This window comes from Dreissena polymorpha, chromosome 4 (genome assembly GCF_020536995.1).
Source record: "Dreissena polymorpha isolate Duluth1 chromosome 4, UMN_Dpol_1.0, whole genome shotgun sequence".
Lineage (NCBI taxonomy): Eukaryota > Metazoa > Mollusca > Bivalvia > Myida > Dreissenidae > Dreissena > Dreissena polymorpha.
The window spans coordinates 66,103,038-66,123,466 of record NC_068358.1 but is presented as its reverse complement, the minus strand read 5'-3'; the positions used below and the strand labels follow the sequence as shown (position 1 = coordinate 66,123,466).

General features: G+C 36.4%; 1 protein-coding gene across 1 annotated transcript in view; it reads left to right on the top strand.

The window, feature by feature from the left end:
- LOC127878482 (elongator complex protein 1-like) overlaps window positions 1-20,429 on the top strand; it is a 93,465-nt gene that overhangs the window by 35,388 nt on the left and 37,648 nt on the right. The window contains exons 8-24 of the mRNA XM_052425008.1: window positions 155-245; window positions 759-882; window positions 2,078-2,159; window positions 4,645-4,872; window positions 5,155-5,325; window positions 5,876-5,969; window positions 7,248-7,406; window positions 9,141-9,247; window positions 10,375-10,472; window positions 13,424-13,477; window positions 13,786-13,888; window positions 14,609-14,798; window positions 16,685-16,843; window positions 18,383-18,538; window positions 18,915-19,000; window positions 19,323-19,468; window positions 20,164-20,287. Coding sequence (XP_052280968.1) covers window positions 155-245; window positions 759-882; window positions 2,078-2,159; window positions 4,645-4,872; window positions 5,155-5,325; window positions 5,876-5,969; window positions 7,248-7,406; window positions 9,141-9,247; window positions 10,375-10,472; window positions 13,424-13,477; window positions 13,786-13,888; window positions 14,609-14,798; window positions 16,685-16,843; window positions 18,383-18,538; window positions 18,915-19,000; window positions 19,323-19,468; window positions 20,164-20,287 — 2,172 coding nt within the window. The remainder of the gene's footprint in view (window positions 1-154; window positions 246-758; window positions 883-2,077; window positions 2,160-4,644; window positions 4,873-5,154; window positions 5,326-5,875; window positions 5,970-7,247; window positions 7,407-9,140; window positions 9,248-10,374; window positions 10,473-13,423; window positions 13,478-13,785; window positions 13,889-14,608; window positions 14,799-16,684; window positions 16,844-18,382; window positions 18,539-18,914; window positions 19,001-19,322; window positions 19,469-20,163; window positions 20,288-20,429) is intronic.

Here is a 20,429-nt window from a genome sequence, read left to right as displayed (position 1 = left end):
CTTGAATGAAAATCAAGTTTAGGCAGAAAGTGCCTGGGCTTAATGCATGAGCGTAAATTATCGTCCCAGATAAGCCTGTTCAGTCTGTACAGACTAAAATGGGACGATAATTTACGCTCATGCATTAAACTGATATCTAATTGTCTGTGTACAGGTGCAAGACAGGTGTGTGTATGGACAAGAGAAGGTGTCCACCACTCCACCAGTGAGAATGTGGACGGCATTGAACAGGCTCTAGCATGGAGGTCAGTAGCATGGTTGTTTTTATAGGTCAAGAAACACAGAAAGGGAATTATATTTGAGCCTCGCTGTGGACAAACAGGGATAAATGCAAGTGCGTTATTTGTCTTCCCAGATTAGCCTGTGCAGTCCACACATGCTTATTAGGGGTGACACTTTTGGGTTAAACTGGATGTTTGACAACTTAAGACTTTCTTTAAACAAAAAATACCATACAAACGGACAGTGTTGTCCCATATAAGCCTCTAGGGACTGCACAGTTTAATCTAGGACCACATTAATGCACATGTATACATCTTGAATTGTTTGATTGAAGGGAGTTTTTTCTAAATGAAAAATCAAGTTTAGGCGGAAGATGTTGTCCCTGATTTACATGTGCAGACTGCACAGGCTTATTTGGGACGAAAATTTACACACATGCATTAAGCCCCATTGTCCCATATCAGGCCTCATTTATATTTAATATTTCTGAGACTCAATAAGATGATTGTATGCAAGCTTTGTTTTATCATTTTTAGACCCAATGGAAGCCTTATAGCTACTTCCCAACGGAAGCCTAACAAACATGACATCGCTTTCTTTGAGAAGAACGGTCTGAGACATGGAGAGTTTACCTTGCCGTTTTCTGTAAATCAAGTTAAGGTATGGCTTTTAAAAAATCCTATCCCATAACGCACAGTCTGGTAATGATCTACTCTGACGGTTTTCAATTCATGCAAGGTTTTATGGTCTCATAAGTGGACAGGAGCTACACTGGCAGCATGTAGCATTATACACATTTTTGTTCTGGTCATATATGATTTGGGTCAATTGGAAAACTTGGATGCCAGGGGGTGAGGAAGTTTTCCTTTTAAGGCAATAGTGAAATCTTCAGAAACTTGAGCAGGGGTGGGCATAGGGTCAAATTTTAGGGAGAAGTTACTTCTCTCTTGACTGGCATGTAAGGAGAAGCCAGCAGAAATCAAGGAGAATTCAATTTTTTTTTGTTATATGTTACATATCTTGTAATTAGTTGAATAACTTTACGATTTGTAGTCACTGATTACAAAATGTTAATTGTGAATCCTTCTTATTGAATTATCTTAATTGTTAATTGAATTAACAATAAAGTAAACAGAAAACAACACAATTAAAAATTCATGTAAAGCATTAAAGTGTGGATGAAAGTGCTTAATATATTTACATCCACACCCCACCTACCCGCACAATAAAAAATGTGGAGGGGTGGGGGATGTATATTTTGGTATTATAAATTAAATGTGTACTTTTTTTCTCAACAAAAAATTTAAAATGTTTACCGTGCAATCATATATTTTGTGGAGTCAAGATGAAGATTGCTCAAAACATTTTGTTCTCATGTATCTGAGTGAGAAAATGGTTTAAGTCTGTTGAGAAAAATCCACCAGTGCGGGATGATAATTTTTGTTTATATTGCTTTATTTTACCTATGAATTAAAATATCTAAATGCCAAAGTTCTACAACCAGCTTCATTCATTCAGTCTGAGTATGATTTTATGAGTCTTGCTCATTTTAAAAGAGGTTTAATTCGTGCGTGTTAAGTGTTGTCCCAGATTAGCCTGTGCTGTGTGCACAGGCTAATTAGGAACGACACTTTCCGTTTTTGTTAAATGGAAGTCTCTTTATAGCGAAAATCCAGTTTAGATGGAAAGTGTTGTCCCTTATTAGTCTGTGCAGACTGCACAAGCTAATCTGGGAGAACCCATTACACACATGCATTAAACCCTGTTTTATCAAAGTGAGGCTAATGATTTTGTCTAAGCAGCAGTAATGATAGCTAACCAGCATGAGGTGGACCTCCCCTGTTTGTTGTTGTAGGTGTGTGAGGTGAGCTGGAACAGTAACTCCTCCATACTTGCCGTCTGGTCTGAGGACCTGGACTCCAAACACAACACCTATAGTAAGGCATTGAGCATACTGCAAAACCAATAGTATTTGCCTGACACTAATTTTGTGTACTTAAGTGAAGTGGGTCTGCTCACCCACTAATTACAATTGTGAGGAAAGTTTATGTCCTGAGTCTTATATCGGAATTATAGGCAAAATATAAGATGTTGAGACGTCACACTTAGGGGGCCAGTTTTGAGATGGCAGTATACATGTATGTGTTAGCTCCCTTGATTTACATTAAACACATTTGAATTTGTGCCCTCTAAGTGATGCTTAATGGGAAAGTAGAAGGGTTGTCGTGGTGTAGTGGATATGGTATCCGCCTAGCGATCAGAAGGTCACAGGTTTGATCCTCACTGTTGGAGTGTTCTTTAGATCTCCCCCATAGACACCAAGTACTGGTTCTAGGCCCAGGAAACAGACTCGAGAGTGTTTCAAATAAGCCTAAGGCTTTCTATGCAATCAAGCTAAAATTAATAGGTTTAAATCAAGCTTAATAGGGAAATTTTGGAAAACTTATTTTTTGGTCCACTTACAGAGTCACCTTTCTGAATGCATGTGTATATCCTGGAATAGGGATGGGAAAATGTGATTTTTAAATGAGAATACCCATTAAAGTAATGAAAGTACAATATTGTGGATTTTCGAGTTATATTATTTTAGTTTGCTGTCAATACTGGTATAAGGTTTTCGTCACAAATTTAAATATTAACAGGATATCTGAAAGGTACAATTTACTAAATTGTCAGCACCTATCAATGCCTAGTTAATTGTCAGCACCTATCAATGCCTAGTTAATTGTCAGCACCTATCAATGCCTAGTTAATTGTCAGCACCTATCAATGCCTAGTTAATTGTCAGCACCTATCAATGCCTATATAATTGTCAGCACCTATCAATGCCTAGTTGAATTGTCAGCACCTATCAATGCCTACTAAATTGTCAGCACCTATCAATGCCTAGTTAAATTGTCAGCACCTATCAATGCCTAGTTAAATTGTCAGCACCTATCAATGCCTACTAAATTGTCAGCACCTATCAATGCCTTGTAAAATTGTCAGCACCTATCAATGCCTATTTAATTGTTAGCACCTATCAATGCCTAGTTAATTGTCAGCACCTATCAATGCCTAGTTAAACGCATGATGATGAAAAAGTGATAGACTTGCATAAATAGATCCATTGTTTTTATGTCCAGATCGAATGATCAGTGTGTATATTGTTTTTGGTCTGTCTCGTCTGTCTGTCTGTCTGTCTGTCTGTCTGTCTGTCTGTCTGTCTGTCTGTCTGTCTGTCTGTCTGTCTGTCTGTCTGTCTGTCTGTCTGTCTGTCTGTCTGTCTGTCTGTCTGTCTGTCCTGTCTGTCTGTCTGTCTGTCTGTCTGTCTGTCTGTCTGTCTGTCTGTCTGTCTGTCTGTCTGTCGTCTGTCTGTCGTCTGTCTGTCTGTCTGTCTGTCTGTCCCGTCCCTTCTGTCTGTCCTGTCTGTCTGTTTATGTGTGTGTCTGTCCCAAAACTTTAACCTTGCTCATAAAATGAAAACTCTTGGGTCTATGTTCTTTAAACTTCACATGTGCGTGCATCTCATTGAGATCTACAATCAAACATGGTTTGAGGTCAAAGGTCAAGGTCACTGTGACCTTTACATTCAAACAGTTATGCTTTTATGTAGTGACAAAGTTACAGTTGGGAGCATTCGTATTGTGTGGACACATTTCTTGTTGTATGATAACACAAGACAAGATGGGTACCACTAATCCTATTGTTTGTTGAGACGCTGATATCTTGCGCAGACAAATAATACCGATAATTGGATGTCACACCAGGTCTCAGACACCACATTATCGGGTTGCTTATATAATAAGAATCTGGCACTTTGAGTTATTGTCACATTGTTTATTGTATGTTTAGTGGGTTTATGGGTTTTGAGGATATACAAAATCACATTTCAAATGTATTTGAGGTTCTTGACAGAATTTATAAATCCACGAATAGCATGTACGATCCAACAAAAAAGTGTCGGATTTCATAAATCCACAAAATTTCATGTCAACAAAAATATATGAAACAACAGTATTCAAACTACTGCTCATATATATAAACATAGGTGTCAGGTAAAAAAAACATTACCATTGTACGATTGTATGCAAGACATGTATATCACAATAAGCAATGTCTTTGCAAACGAGTGTTCTGTGGAAAAAAAAAGATTACTGTAATTGTGAAAATGATCATCACGGTGAAATGTTTGTTTTGTTTAATTGATGAAAACTGTAATGTCACGTCACAATTATATGTGGGGTTTTAATTTGTTGATTTCATTGGTTGAAGTATCCACAAATGTAACACAAACACATCCACAAATTCCTCTTTTTTTTCCAAAATCAGAAATCCACAAAAGTCATTGTTGAAAGACCAGGATTTGTTATGCCATATATATTAATATGAATGATTTTACAGAAGTAGATAAGGTATCACTGTTATGACCTCATGTTACAGTTCAGCTCTGGACGACTGGTAACTACCACTGGTACCTAAAGCAGAGCCTTCATTTCGTGGGCGGTGAAGACCGGTTCGGTGCTGTAATGTGGGACGTGGAACAAGAGTACCGGCTTCACATTGTGATGCGGAGCGGGGCTTACCACCGGTACACATGGGCGTGGGACACGGACACTTCTACCGGTCGGATGTCTGAGGATCAGGCCATAGTGGCAGTCATTGATGGAGGTACAGGAGGCTTATGTAATATGGTGTATATGAAAAGTTTGTTTATGAGCCTCGCTCTGGGAAAACGGGGCTTAATGCATGTGCGTAAAGTTCAGACCCTGAATAGCATGTGGGGACTGCACAGGCTAATCTGGGATGGCACTGAGCACATGCATTAAACCCCGTTTTCCTAGAGCTAGAAACGTATGTTTGTTTCATACTTCATGCCAATTTATCTTAAGCTAGGTAAATTAAGTAAAATATCTCATCTTGTATATATGGTACATGTATGTTGGACTTTAGCCTCAGTTCTGATGACACCAACCCGCCACATGGTGGTCCCACCCCCAATGTCCGCCTATCAGCTGAAACTGCCCAAGGCTGTCAATCATGTCGTGTTTGCCCCCTCTCCCAGAAGTAATGATGTCGCTGTTGTAATGGTGGATCATTCAGTTGCCATTTATAGCTTCGAGGGTGAGTAATTAAAATATACTTGGCTGTTCAGCTCTTGACTAGCAAAGTTTAATTATGGACATATTTTACACTATTTTTAGCACAATTAATGTGTATTATGTTCTCTATTCAATTATTTATAACTTACAATCTAACTTGTTTTTCGATTTTGAAGTCTCTTAAGACCCCTTACATGCCATATTAAGGTCACGAATCATTCAACAAAATTAACATCAATTGCTCATGTCTATAAACTTACCAGTGTGGAAAATCTGAGGAAAAAAACGACAACAAAATAAATAATATTCTGCCTCGTTCTGGAAAAACCTTGGCTTAATGCGTGTGCCTAAGTGTTGTCTGAGATTATCCTATACAGTCAGAACAGGCTAATCAGGGACCATACTTTCTGGATAACTGGATTTTTCTAAGAAGAGACTTTCTTTTAACAGAAAATGTCATCATGTTGGAAAGTGTTGTCCCTGATTAGCTTGTGCTGACTGCACAGGCTAGTCTGGGTCGACACTTTAGGCACATCCTGTTTTGCTTATATAATGACTGTATGTGCCTGCAGGTAAGCCAGCAGGTGATGGTGTACAGATAGAGGCTGCCGGGGGCAAGGGCTTCCAGAACTGTTGTCAGTTCCCTACACTGAGGGGCATAGTTAGGTAAGTGGGAGCAGTACTGAATGTTGAATCATAAAGGGCATTGTGATACATAGAGAATAACAGGTTACTGTCCCATCGTTTTGTTATATATCAGGCAAGGCTTAGAATAATATAACGGCGAGGCTTGCCGAGCCGTTATTTTATTCGTGCCGAGCCTGATATATTACAAAACGATGGGACAGTAACCTATTTTTCTGTTTATCATACCACATTTTCCTAAAAATCTGCAAAACAATCCATTTTTTTATATTTAATATGTACAGATCCCCGCTGATTTTGCTGATCCGGCTTTTACACGTTGACATACATGTAGAAACGGCGTTAGAAAGGACAACACGAATAATCGCTTCTTTTAAACATCGTATACAGAAAAAAAGTTGTTTGCACTACGAATGGGAAGAGTACAACTGCTTTAATTATAAACGTCTTGAATTGGAGATCAGAAATGGACTGCAGCAACAAATTTAATCTAAGAACACACTTCATTGAATAGTTTGGAGACGCCATTTTGGAGATGTGTATTGAAATTGACATTTTGATGATGGTGTCAATAATGACATAAGCGTGTTAAATCGTTTGTTTAAATAGTTGAGAATTAGCATACAGTACAGTTATCATTTGTCTTGACTTTCTGTGCAACATTTGAGAGTGCAATGACTATATCGATATTTAAGATTTATTGCCCCATTGATGACTTCATTTAACTTATGCAGTGTGGGCTGTTGTGATTATTTTAAAATAAACATTTTTGTGATTTATGACTTTAAACTAGACTAAAATATGTACGTTCTTGGTATCAAATTGTTTGTTTTGTTGAACCTGATTCATGTTGATAGAAATTGTTGACTTTATTGAAAATCCCACGTAACTCCAAACATTGACTGATATAAGAACTTCCTGTTGACCATGATATAAAAATATAGATCAGGCAACGTTATATCAGGCAGATATCAATGCAGTGGTATGATAAATTGTCTGAGGCTCTTTCTGGGAGTACTGGGCTTAATGCATGTGTGTTAAGTGTTGTCTCAGATTAGCCTGTGCAGTCTAAACAGGCTTATCAGGACCCACACTTTCCTCTTAGACTGGATTTTCGTTTAGAAGAGACTTCCTTTTATATAAAAAATCAATTGAAGCGGAAAGTTTCGTCCACTGACTAGCTGTGCTGACTTCACAGGCTTATCTGGGATGCCACTTTATGCAAATGCATTAAGCCTTGTTTTCCCAGAATGAGGCTCATGTAGTTTTCGAATATCAGTAGGAATGGTTCATTTTCAGCATTACAAACTTGCCTGACGAGCACGCGTATCCACTGAGCCTCTCTCACTTCAAATGGGTGGCTGATGATGTCATCATATTCTGTGCTGTGGTCATGGAAACCAGGCCACATTCTCGCCTCTATAGAGCTAAAATTCTTCCAGATACAATCTGTGTTGAGTAAGTATTGGTTGTTATTGTAAAAACATGAAAAGCAAATACTGGTGTTTTCAAATATATATAATGGTATATATGTATATGATGATTGTTGGAATGCTTCCAAGATATAATTTGCACAGACTTTTAAAATAGATCCCCAATCTGTTTCTAAGTCTGTCACATTTTTCTGCAGCAAAATATTAAATGTCATAGATACGAGTATTGCAATTAAATGAGCTATAACCAGTAACATATATTGTTCTATTCAAATAATGAATTTATATCTTCAACAATTTCTTGATTTCATATTCTAATTCAACAACATGCACACTTAAAGGGACTGTCAACCAGGAGGACGTAGAAAAGAAAAGTTGTAAAATACCCTATTTTTGTACAAGTATTAGTTTATATTGATTAAAATATCACGACTGATATACTACATTGCTTGAAAAAAAGTTGTTAAGTTTTCATATTTTCAGAATATTTGGTAATAAATTTTACTGGGTATGTCTACCAGGTAACTACCAGTTACATATAAATAACGCCAGTAGATTGATCATTATCGTCACATGGTAAACCCAGGAATGTAAGTTGTGCATGCGTAGTAGATTTTATATATCTAATATAGAAAATGATCAATCTACTGGCGTTATTTAAAGTGTGTATATCGTTATGTCACCTGTTTACGCGATGTACTTTCGATTTCACATCGCGAAATTTTATTACCAAATATACTGAAAATATTAACGTTTTTCAAGTAATGTAATATACCAGTCGTTATTTTTTAATCAATATAAACTAATAATTGTAACAAAATACAGTATTTTTGAACTTTTCTTTTTCAACTTCGTCGTGGTTGACAGTCCCTTTAAAGAATAAATTCTGTCTTTATGGAATTGTGTTTAAAAATTAACCCTTTCCCACTCAGAGCCAAAGTGGTGATGGCTATGTGCAAACAGCATAAAACCAGAACAGCCTGCGAGTATGCTGTTTGATGCTGATCAGTATCTTAGTTTTCCAGATGAAGCCTTAAAATCTTGAATCTAGTAAGAAAGGTTTTTAATTTAATATAACTTTCTAAGGCACTACAAATGCGTGAAAATACGTATCTAAGTGGTAAAAGGTTAAATGGTATTGCCCCCTTTAGAGAAGTGGTGGATTGCTTTGCCCCTGTCTGTTGGTTGGATGGTGGTAAGCCTTAAAAGCATCAATTCATGTGTTAACGCGCACATAAAAATTGAGTCTTGCTCTGAAAAAATTGGGTTGATCCATAAGCGTGAAGTGTCATCCAATAAGCCTGTGCAGTTCACACAGGCTAATAAGTGATGACACTTTCTGCATGAACTGGTGTTTTTGCCTAGAAGAGACTTTCTGAAAACAAAAAAAATGTAATAAAAGCAGAAATTGTTGTCCCTGATTTGTCTGTGTGGGCTTCACAGGCTAATCTGGTATAACACTGTACTACCCACATGCATTAACCCTTTCAGTGCTGGAACCGAATTTTGAAGGCCTTTGCAAACAGTTTGGATCCAGATGAGACGCCACAGAATGTGGTGTCTCATCAGGATCCAAACTGTTTGCTTTTCTGATAGTGTTCTTTGAACAAATCGAAGAAAATGCTAATTTTAGAAATTCAGCAGAAGACATTTTAGCAGACGACAAATTTCCCAGCATGCAAAGGGTTAAACGGGGTTTTCCAAAAGTGAGGCTCAATATTTAAAAAACACTGTTTTACAAACATCTCATGTAACCTAGATCCAGCTGCAGAGTAGAGTCAGAAGTGTTTGGTATAGCTGTGGATCCAGAAACCATGTGTGTGGCCGTACAACTGGAAGATGGGGCTCTACTGAAATACTCTGTCGGTAAGGAATATTCAACACTCTGTTGGTAATGAACATTTAATACTCTGTCAGTTATGAACATAGAAATATTCTCTGTCAGTTATGAACATAGAAATACTCTCTGTCAGTTATGAACATAGAAATACTCAGTTGGTAAGAACATTGATAGGAACATTGAATACTCTGTTTGGTAAAGAACATTGAACAACATTGTCTTCTGTACTGTGTTGATAAGGAACATTGACTGACATTGTCTTCTGTACTGTGTTTGTAACATAAAATCACATTGTCTTCTGTTCTCTGTTGATGAGGAACATTCATTGACTGACATTGTCTTTTCTTTTTTGGTAAAGAATAGTGAATGACATTGTCTTCTGTACTGTGTGTAAGGAACATAAAATCACATTGTCTTCTGTACTCAGTTGGTAAGGAACATTGAATGACATTGTCTGTTGATAAGGAAAATTGACTGACATTGTCTTCTGCACTTTATTTGTAAGGGACATTGAATAACAATGTCTGTTAGGAAAGGAACATTGACTGACATTGTCTTCTGTACTCTGTTGATAAGGAACATTGACTTACATTGTGTTCTGTTCTCTGTTGATAAGGAACATTGACTTACATTGTGTTCTGTACTCTGTTGATAAGGAACATTGACTTACATGGTCTCCTGTACTGTGTTGGTAAGAAACATTGCAAGATATGTGTATTAAATGCATTTTATATATGCTGCAAATACATGATTTGTTTTCACTAATTAGCACTATTTTGGGGGAAATAGCCAACACAACTTGGTAAAGGAATATAAGAGATGTTGAAAACATTAAGAACCAGTTTGCATATAATAAATAAATGACATTTGATTATATATAACTATTGCTTTAAAGCAATTTGTGTGAAGTCATGTTTCATTTATAAACTTAAAAGAGAACACAAAATTAAGTGTATTTAATTTTACTTTAAGAAGAATAAGTTGAAGGAATGACAAACTTCTTCAAAATATTCTAGTTATTTATAAAGCCTTCAGGGCAAGTCAACCTGAAAGCAGTGATAATTGAAATGTGCTAATTATTAAATGTATTGCAAGTTAACATATTGTATTGAAAGTCATGTCATTCGTTCATTATTGCCATCTGCATGTCTAGATGATAACCTGCTATTGCCATGGGAGACAGCCAATGGACAGGAAGTTAGCTTACCGGTTCCCTGCACTCAAATGGCCGTCTGCAGCATAGGAAACGAGGTACTTGCTTGATGCAAAGTCTCCAGTGGGGAAAAACAGGACTAGACGCTTCTGCTCAAAGTGTTATTTCGGATCATGCATTGCCACAAGCACAGGCTGATCCTGAATGACACTTTCTGTCTGTAGTGAATTATGGTCATAGGAGATATCCTTAAAACTGACAATATATTTTGTATTGTCCCAGGACAAATCTTTATAAAGATTAATCAAGCCTGATGTTCAGAATTCCAGCATAATGTATCCTCTTTTCTCTATAATAGGTTGTGTACTTTAACATGTTGCTTTCCACTTTGAAATTTCAAAAAGAAAAGTGTTACAAGTAAATGCTAAAAATAAACTACTGTATTTCATGCTAAATGGCTACAGAGAGTTTTCATTGCTTTGTAAAAACATTAAAAATATTGTTTTTTGTCCCCTACTGGTGAAACTGGAGGGGACTTATGATTTGCACTCCGTCTGTCTGTCAGTCTGTCTGTCAGTCCGTCACACTTTTCTGGATCCTGCGATAACTTTAAAAGTTCTTTATATTTTTTCATGAAACTTGAAACATGGATAGATGGCAATATGGAGATTATGCACGTCATTTCATTTTGTTCCTACGTCAAAAATTCTGGTTGCTATGGCAACAAATAAAAAAAATACTGACAATGGTGGAGTTTCACCGGTAGGGGACCATATTGCTTGGCAATCTATTGTTTAATCTAAATACACACATTAAGTAACAAGTATTAATAAACGCATTTATTACTGTGAAGTCATTTAATTAGTTTAATATATAATTATACCCTAAAAACAAAGGATGTGGTATACTGGAACCACCGTTGATGTCTATCTGTCTGTCTGTACACACACAATTGTCTGAAGGCATTCTTGAACACTTTTTAAAAGACAACATTCAAACTTGATGGACGTTTCTTTTTCACTATTTTGAAATTTTTTGGATAAACCTTGATTTCATAACAGGGTCTTTTTATGATTTTCAAACTGGGAGCATATAGTCGCTGCATTGTCTGTCTGTATGAACACTAATTTGTACGGAATTAATTTTGCATGGGTCTTTAACAAATTTTCCTAATAATTGTTTCTATCCTACTCAATTTATGTCTGTCCCTACATCCTTTAATTCATCACACGTTTTGTTTCTGCGTAAGATCTCAGACACTCATGATCCAAAGTTGATGAAACTTGAATGCTTATCATCCCTATCAGGTGGACATGGGCATCCTTGGCAGGTCTTTCCTGTTCCAGTGATTTTTTATGTCCCCCACCAACTATAGTGGGGGACATATTGTTTTTGCCCTATCTGTTGGTCTGTACGTTGATCTGTTGGTCTGTTTACTCCAACTTTAACATATGCAATACATTTTTCAATATTCAAGATAGCAACTTGATATTTGGCATGCATGTGTATCTCATGGAGCTGCACATTTTGAGTGGTGAAAGGTCAAGGTCAAGGTCATCCTTCAAGGTCAGAGGTCAAATATATGTGGCCAAAATCGCTCATTTTATGAACACTTTTGCAATATTGAAGATAGCAACTTGATATTTGGCATGCATGTGTATCTCATGGAGCCGCACATTTTGAATTGTGAAAGGTCAAGGTCATCCTTCAAGGTCAGAGGTGAAATATATGTTGCCAAAATCGTTCATTTTATGAATACTTTAGCAATATTGAAGATACCAAATTGATATTTGGCATGCATGTGTATCTCATAAAGCCGCACATTTTGAGTGGTGAAAGGTCAAGGTCATCCTTCAAGGTCAGAAGTCAAGTATATGTGGCCAAAATCGCTCATTTTATGAATACTTTAGCAATATTGAAGATACCAACTTGATATTTGGCATGCATGTGTATCTCATGGAGCCGCACATTTTGAGTGGTGAAAGGTCAAGGTCATCCTTCAAGGTCAAAGGTCCAAAAAAAATAATTTCAAAGCGGCGCAGAAGGGGACATAGTGTTTCTGACAAACACATTTCTTGTTTTGCTTTTATTTGTTACAGCCTGTGCCATTTGAATTGGGAAAAATAGTGCGATAAACCATGAAATTGGGAAAAATAGTGCGATAAACCATTTAATTGGGAAAAATTGAATATTAATATGATTATAAGTAACATAATTAAAATTGATAAAAGTGGCAAATTTGGGAATTATTTATTGACAAAAAGGACTAAATTAAGTTATATATTTTGTAGGATGTTTACCGTAAATAAAAAGTTGGATCTAGAGTTAAGAAATCATAAGTCATAAGAGGCTTCTTTCTTAAAAAAAAAAATAATTGGAAATTGGGCTTTTTTGGGGAAATTTGGTCAGCTTTTTGGGAAAAAACGTAGATTTTGGCGATTGGGAAGCAGCCAAAAATCGGCGGTAATTTTAAGCCAAAAAATATCACTGTGTGCGGTAATTTTTCTTGGAGTCATGAAAGTAAAAGGCATGTTATTTTGAACTCATATTTTGAGGTTATTCCTCTTTGTTAATGTTTCTGTGTGTTATTGGCCTGTGAATAATAATTATATTCCCCATTTGATTCTTTGACACTAATGATAAGAATTGTATGACACCTCGTATGCAGGATCCCTATTAGGTGGACCTGGGTATATTATCAACTTGTTTCACCACAATTACTTTTTCATATACATTTTGCTTTTCTGTGTCATATCACATGAAATGCTGATCTAAATTTGATGAGCCTTTATATGCAGTATCCCTGCTGCGGTGACTTTGTGTATTTTTGTCTCATTCAGCTCATGTGAGTTTTTTATAGTAATAATTTGTTTCCATACAACTAACCCTTTACATTCAGAGAGCGCATCATTGTTTGACATCCATGTGTTAAACTGATAGAAATGTGCTTTTTTATTAACTTTAGTGTGCAACAGGTATATTTTAAGCATAACTACATATGTCACAAATATGCTGCTATTAATGTTCAACCCTTTGTCTGTGTTTGTAGATGGCTGTATTGGGTCTCACCCAGAGGTACAGGTTCTACGTCAACAATGTAGAGGTAGGTCTGTAGGTTTTGTTTAATTACCATTGAATTTCTGAAAGCATTTTATACATATACAAATTTAAAATGAGGAGACAGTAAACAAATTTCCTTCATATGACACTCTAGCTTTGTTTTTTATTATTAATGCGTTTAAAATGAAAATAGATACTGAATTAGGTCAAATCCGGTTCCTAAAGAAATTAACCAATGTTTTACATAGATTCACAACCAAAGCAGCATCAGGTTTTAGTATGAAACTCTTCTATCTGATTATAAGTTACCTTAGTTGTTTTCATGATCTCAACCTGTCGGTGTATGTCCAGGTTGCCTCGAACTGCACCTCGATGGCGGTACACGATGAGTTCCTGCTTCTGACCACCCTTCAGCACACTGTCCGCTGTATCAGTCGCCACACCAGGGTCAACGGTATGCAAGTCTTGTGAACAGTTGTGAAATGTCTACCACTGATTGTATGAGCCTGGATCTGTGTTAAGTGGGCTTTATGTATGTACATTAACAGTTAAGTGTTGTCCCAGATTAGTATGTGCAGTCTGCTTTTCAGGGACGACACTTTTTGGTTAAACTGCATTTTTGGTTACAAGAGATTCTATGAAGCATAAATGTGGAAAGCAAAGTTGGGACTGCACATGCTGATCTGAGACAAAGGTATGCACATGCATTTAGCCCAGTTTTCCCCAGAACCATGCTCATTTATGCATCATATAAGCCAACTGTTAAAGCCTCCAGTAGATGTCAGTTTAGTTTCATACTGAATCAAATATTGTTTAAGAAATGTGTGGTGTTTGTTGATTTGAACATGGTCATGTTTTGTAGATTTGTACAATGTATTTCACGGAAATTACCTTTCTAATTCACTTTACTATCACAAAATATGTTAAAGGTAAAAAAAACATCTTTGAAATTACCATTTGATATGTTTATTATTGTACTGCTCCCTAAAGAACAAAAAAGTGTTCACTGGCAGATGGGGCTTACCATTCACGGTTTGTCTTCACTGTATCATCAGGGTAAAAATACACTTTTTTTTTTAAATACACATGTTACATGATATCCACTATATATATGTTCCTTAAAATATTTTATTGAAGCTACCAGAGCTTTCTATTTTCTGGTCCCACATTGTAGCTTTGCCAAGCCTCTCCGATGGTAAGGCCCACCCATTTGACGAGAGTATCCGTCGTGTGGAGCGAGGCTCGCAGATTGTGGTTGCCGTGGGTGAGGACACGAGGCTCGTGCTGCAGATGCCTCGGGGAAACCTGGAGACTGTGCATCCTCGAGCCCTCGTTCTCACAGCAGTCAGGAAACACCTGGATAAGTACGCATAAGAATAAGTAGGTCCTCAGTCAAGGAAAACTGGGCCTAATGCATGTGTGTTATCCCAGATTAGCCCGTGGAGTTTGCACAGGTTAATCGGGGATGACACTTTTGGACTTTATGGAAATCTTTGTTTAGTGTATTTTTGTGTTAAGTCTCTTATAAATGAATACCAGTTAAGGGGGAAGTGTCTGCAGTCTGAACAGGCTAATTTGGGACGACACTTTACGCAAATGCATTAAGCCCAGTTTTCCTAGAACGAGGCGCTACTCTTGAAACTTGCTAATTTGATTAAACACCTATCTATGTATTTATATTCAATGGCATTGTACAAAACATATTTATGTACATAAAGTTGATAAAAAATAAGAGTGATTGATACTATTATGAAGCATTAATTAAAAGATTAATAATCTAAAATTGTGTAGTATAAATAAAAATGCTGTAAGAAAATTTAAGCAATAAAACAATGCCGGCTATGATATTAAAACACAGTAAAAGTAAAATATTATGTAATAAATTGATATAACTGGGGTTAAGACAATAATTCTAATGATATTATGAGCAAATTTTTGGGAACATAAAGACAATGTTTTTCATTAACTGAAATGACTCTTTAAAATAGTGTGGTATACTATAGCATTCTCAACAAGATTGTCTTTGAAAGTGTTGATATTTAATTGTATTAGTGTTATTGTTTATAGTTGTGTCAGGTCAAAGGCCAAAATATATCGCATAATGTGGTTGCCCACTTTTTGCGCATATGTTCACTAATAAAACTCAGTTTGTCACATGCATAACCATGTGTTTACCTTTAAGCCCAATGTCAATTTCTGAGGTCAGAAGTCAAAATGCAATTCTTTTTTATAGAGGTGGCAAAATAAAAAAAACCATTCCCACTGACAGCTTATTATAAAATGAAACTTAGCTGTTAGATAAACCCACTTTTCCTTGCGTATATATAAAAAATGCATTTAATTCTGCTAATGATTCTCAAAGTCTTCTCATTATTCAATGCTTTTGATGTGGAATACAGTTTATATTTTAGCGTATTTAAAGTTTGCTTAATATTGGAAAAATAAATATTTAATTGTATTCAGATATTACGATTGTTATCTCCACTTGACTATCACTGAGGATATTGTGTTTGTTCAAGTTTATGTTGCTGTTATTGGATGTTATAATTAAAATTACAGATGCTTACAAAATTACGCTGGCTAGTGAGCAAAACATACTTAAATCTGAACTGCAAGTGTAAATGTGATGAATGAACTGAGATTATAATCAATTAATTCATGATTATTCCATTTGCAAGCTTGAGCAACAATGTCGTGAGAACGAAAGTCTAAGTGACTGCATAATTGGGGAAAGTTTTTAGCTGTTAATGTATAACATAATGATCATGTGACTTTTGAAAAAGGTGTCAATCAATACTTCTGTTACTGAAGAATGTCTCCAACAGGAAGTTTTAAAAGAGTGCAAAACAATCATTGAATATAGTGCAGAATCATAACACAGGGTTTTGTGAAGTTGGAATAGGTTTATTGTCCCCTACCAGTGAAACCGGAGGGGACTTATGGTTTGCGCTCTGTCCGTCAGTCAGTCTGTCAGTCAGTCTGTCTGTCACACTTTTCTGGATCCTGCGATAACTTAAAAAGTTCTTCATATTTTTTCATGAAACTTTAAAGATGGATAGATGGCAATATGGAGATTATGCATGTCATTTCATTTTGTTCCTACGTCAACAATTCTGGTTGCTATGGCAAAAAAAATAAAATGGTGGAGTTTCACCGGTAGGGGACAATATTGCTTGGCAATCTCTTGTTAACTTATAAATTTATAGTGCATGTTTTTCAGCGAGAATAATTGTCATTCACATCCTTGCAGACTGCAGTTCAACGAGGCGTTCATGGTGATGCGCAAGCACCGGATCAACATGAACCTCCTGTACGACCACAACCCTGCAGCCTTCATTAGCAACGTGGCCATGTTTGTAACACAGGTTGCCGTGGTTACCCACATCAATCTCTTCCTCACTGACCTCTTGTATGTGTATTTATCTTCGCTTTTCACCAAGTATGCTATGATATTTGTTACAATGATTATACCCACCACAACACAGTAAAAAGGGGTATATTTAATTTACCATGTTTGTCTTTACATCTGTCAAAAAGTAGAGGGGTGTATCCTATGTAATTTGTCGTTGTGATTATACCTACTATATTTAATGTCACGGTCTGAACTTAGTTACTTTACGGGAGAAGTTTAGTGGCGGCCCGGTTAACTCAGTTGGGAGAGCAATCGCCCTGTTAGCTAGGTGTCCTTGGTTGAGTCCCGGACTTGCCTTACAATATTCTCACCCTGTGACATTTAGAGCCTATCGTGGAGCTGTGACGTTACCTAGGTATTCTCCTACGGAGTCCCATGGTTGATTATATAACACCCCAAATCCCTGTATTCGAGGACGAATACATATTAGAGTGGGGGTGTATGTCACGGTCTTAAATTAGTCACGCTACGGGAGAAGTTGTTTTGCGGCCAAGTTAGCTCCGTTCGCAGAGCATTCGCCCTGTAAGCGAGGTGTCCCGGTTTTGAGCCGCGGACTGGCCGCACTATTTTATCACCCTTTGACCATAAGTACAGGAGGGTAAACTCGATTCTACGTGACTGTCTGTTGGTCTTACACTTTCTTGTGCGAAGGGGGTGTATTATGTGACACTTGTACAGTTTTGTAATTGATTAAATTGTGATCTGCTTATTCTGTTGTTGCAACTTGTTCCTTTTAACTGTAGTGACAAAGCAACATATTGTGTGGGTGTGTGGAGGGGACGAAAGTATTTTTGCGTCATGACAGTGGCAGTTTTTGTTGAGCAGGTGTGAGTTTATCTTGTTATGTTTCTTATTAAGGTAGCGCACCTCTAATGATATCCCGCGATTTCTTCGAAGGTTGAAGACCCTACTATTAGGTGCCGTAGCCTAGTGGTTAAGGCGATAGACTAGAAATCTTTTGGGATATTCCCGCGCAGGTTCGAATCCTGCCGACGACGTATACTTTTTTGCGACGCGTTTTATTTATTTTCTAACGTAATTTGATTTTATATGGCATATAAGCTATATTTATTGTTAAATATGTTGCAATTTTTATGCACATTCTTCAATTATTAAAATTAAAACAACGTTATGGCGAAATTGGGTGATTTACTGTTGAAAATACGAACCATGCATGTTGCATTTTTATTTTTATTTCTAAAAGTAAACGGTAAATCTGTCTATTTCTTGGTATTTTTGCTGTATATAGTGTTTCTATAAAAACTAAGTTTAAAATATGACTTAAATGATACTATTATGAATTTAATGACATATGGTGGTTTTGAAAAAATCGGTATATTTTTTTATAAAGCATGGAAAGCCTACCTACAAATTTGCATGTAGTTCAGTGAAATGATGCTGATTAAGAAAATAATTAATTAGATTATATTTGGATATGTGCCCATTAGAGGTGCGCTACCTTAATGGTCAATGATTATAGTCTACAAGCTATATGTCCCCCCATAAAGACTGATTGTGTGTTGTATTATTATCCAGAGAGGAGGATGTCACGGTAACAATGTACACAGCTGCATATGAGAGGAACAAGTCCCTGTCAGCAGGGAGCTTGCAAGCCACTCCCAGCTCTCTGTGCAAGGTGAACACTATCTGTGATGCTGTGAGGAAGGCACTTATCGGCATTGATGAAAACAAGTAAGACTTTCAATTATAGATTTGTGGAAAATAATGGGCATGTCTTTTTTCCATTTGTTTAGTTTATGATTTTTTTTATTTTAGATTTTTTTCCATTTTGACAATTTTGTTAATAATTAACGCTATTAATAATTAATAGTACAGAGTGTCTGATGGAAAACTTGCTTGATGGGTTCATGGTTTCATTTCAGGTTTCCTCCAATTCATAACAGAACCTACTAGAACTAACTGCTTACTGCAATTCACGTATATAATTAAACAACCGGTATTTAGAAGTCCAAAAAAAATAATACAGTATTTGAAAACTGATAGAATATGTCCTCTTTATTTTAGATACCAATTCTGACAACCTAAGAACATGTCCTCTTTATTTAAGATACCTTCTATCAATTCTGACAACGTATGTTAGGAAGTCTAAACCAGAATTGGAACAGGCTCTTCAACTTGTGAAAAAACTACGAGGTGGGTAAATATGGACCAAGTACATATTTAAAAAAAATGTCACTTGCTTTTGTAATAACTTTGAAATGGTAATCAATACAGTACACCAACACCTTGCAATAAATGTCAGTCGACTGTAAATCATTCTGCAATTTAACCAATCATTTGTTTATTTATTTGACACATTAGACGTAGGTTCATGTTTGTTTAGAGTTAAATTTATTTATGATGAAATTTTGAAAGAAGATGTTCTACATTCGTCATCAAAATTTGAATAAAAAAATTAATACGATGAGGTTAGTGTTAATTTTTAAGATGAAACTGTAATTTGATTGGTCAATAGCCTGCACCAATGAGCTGCCGCACATTAGCGCGGAGGAGGCGTTGAGGTACCTGCTGTTCCTGGTGGACGTCAATGAGTTGTATGACATCGCCCTCGGCACCTACGACTTTGATCTTGTGCTCATGGTGGCTGAGAAGTCACAAAAGGTGAACTAACGTTGATGTCTCGCTGCTAAGAGGACAGATAACCAGTATACACCAGCCTAATCCTAGAATAAGGAATAAAGAATTTACTTTGATTTAAGAGTATTAAAATTTAATATTATGATAGGATAAGATTTGATAAAATTCAACATTTTAAAATATTCAGGCTACCAAATGATGCTTACATCATAATTTAAAATGTTCTAAATGAAGAGATATTTATTTAAGAGGTGAACAATTCTCTGTTACACTGAACTGTAATGTACTGGTAGAATGGTTTTTAGATTATTCTTTACATTTGCTAAGAATTAGTGGTTGATACTGGGACTGTCATAAACATTGTAGTTGTAAACATTAAAATTGCAAAAGATTTTTCAGAGAAACACAAGTGCAAAGTACATATCTTATTATTTTATGCAACTTATATTCGTTATTGACTAGCTTGGCAAGTTATATATGTTGTTTATTTAAAGAACCAGGAATCACATTTATTATCTATCAAATCAGTACCAAGTCAAATTTGTTGGAGCATCATACCAGTTTTGGCCCTTAGTCTTTTTGTCCACTGTAGAATATAGAGTAGATTTGTCTGTGGTCAAATATGCAGTGTGGGACCATCATTGTCTGTATCACATTCAACATTTTTGAGGGGGGGGGGGGGGTAGCAATACATTTAATTTGTATGTTTATTTCTGCAGGATCCCAAGGAATACATCCCATTCCTGAATGAACTGCGGAGACTTGAGTCCAGCTACCGCATGTACACCATTGACAAGCACCTGAAACGATACGAGAGAGCGCTGTCACACATCGTTAAGTGTGGTGCGTTTATTGCAATACCTCGACTATAATTAAAGGAGACTGTCTTAGTATCATGTATATACTTAAGTCAATATTCTTCATATTTCTGTCATAAGTTGTCAAGTGTGGTGCGTTTTTTTCGTAGCAATACCTCAACCATTAT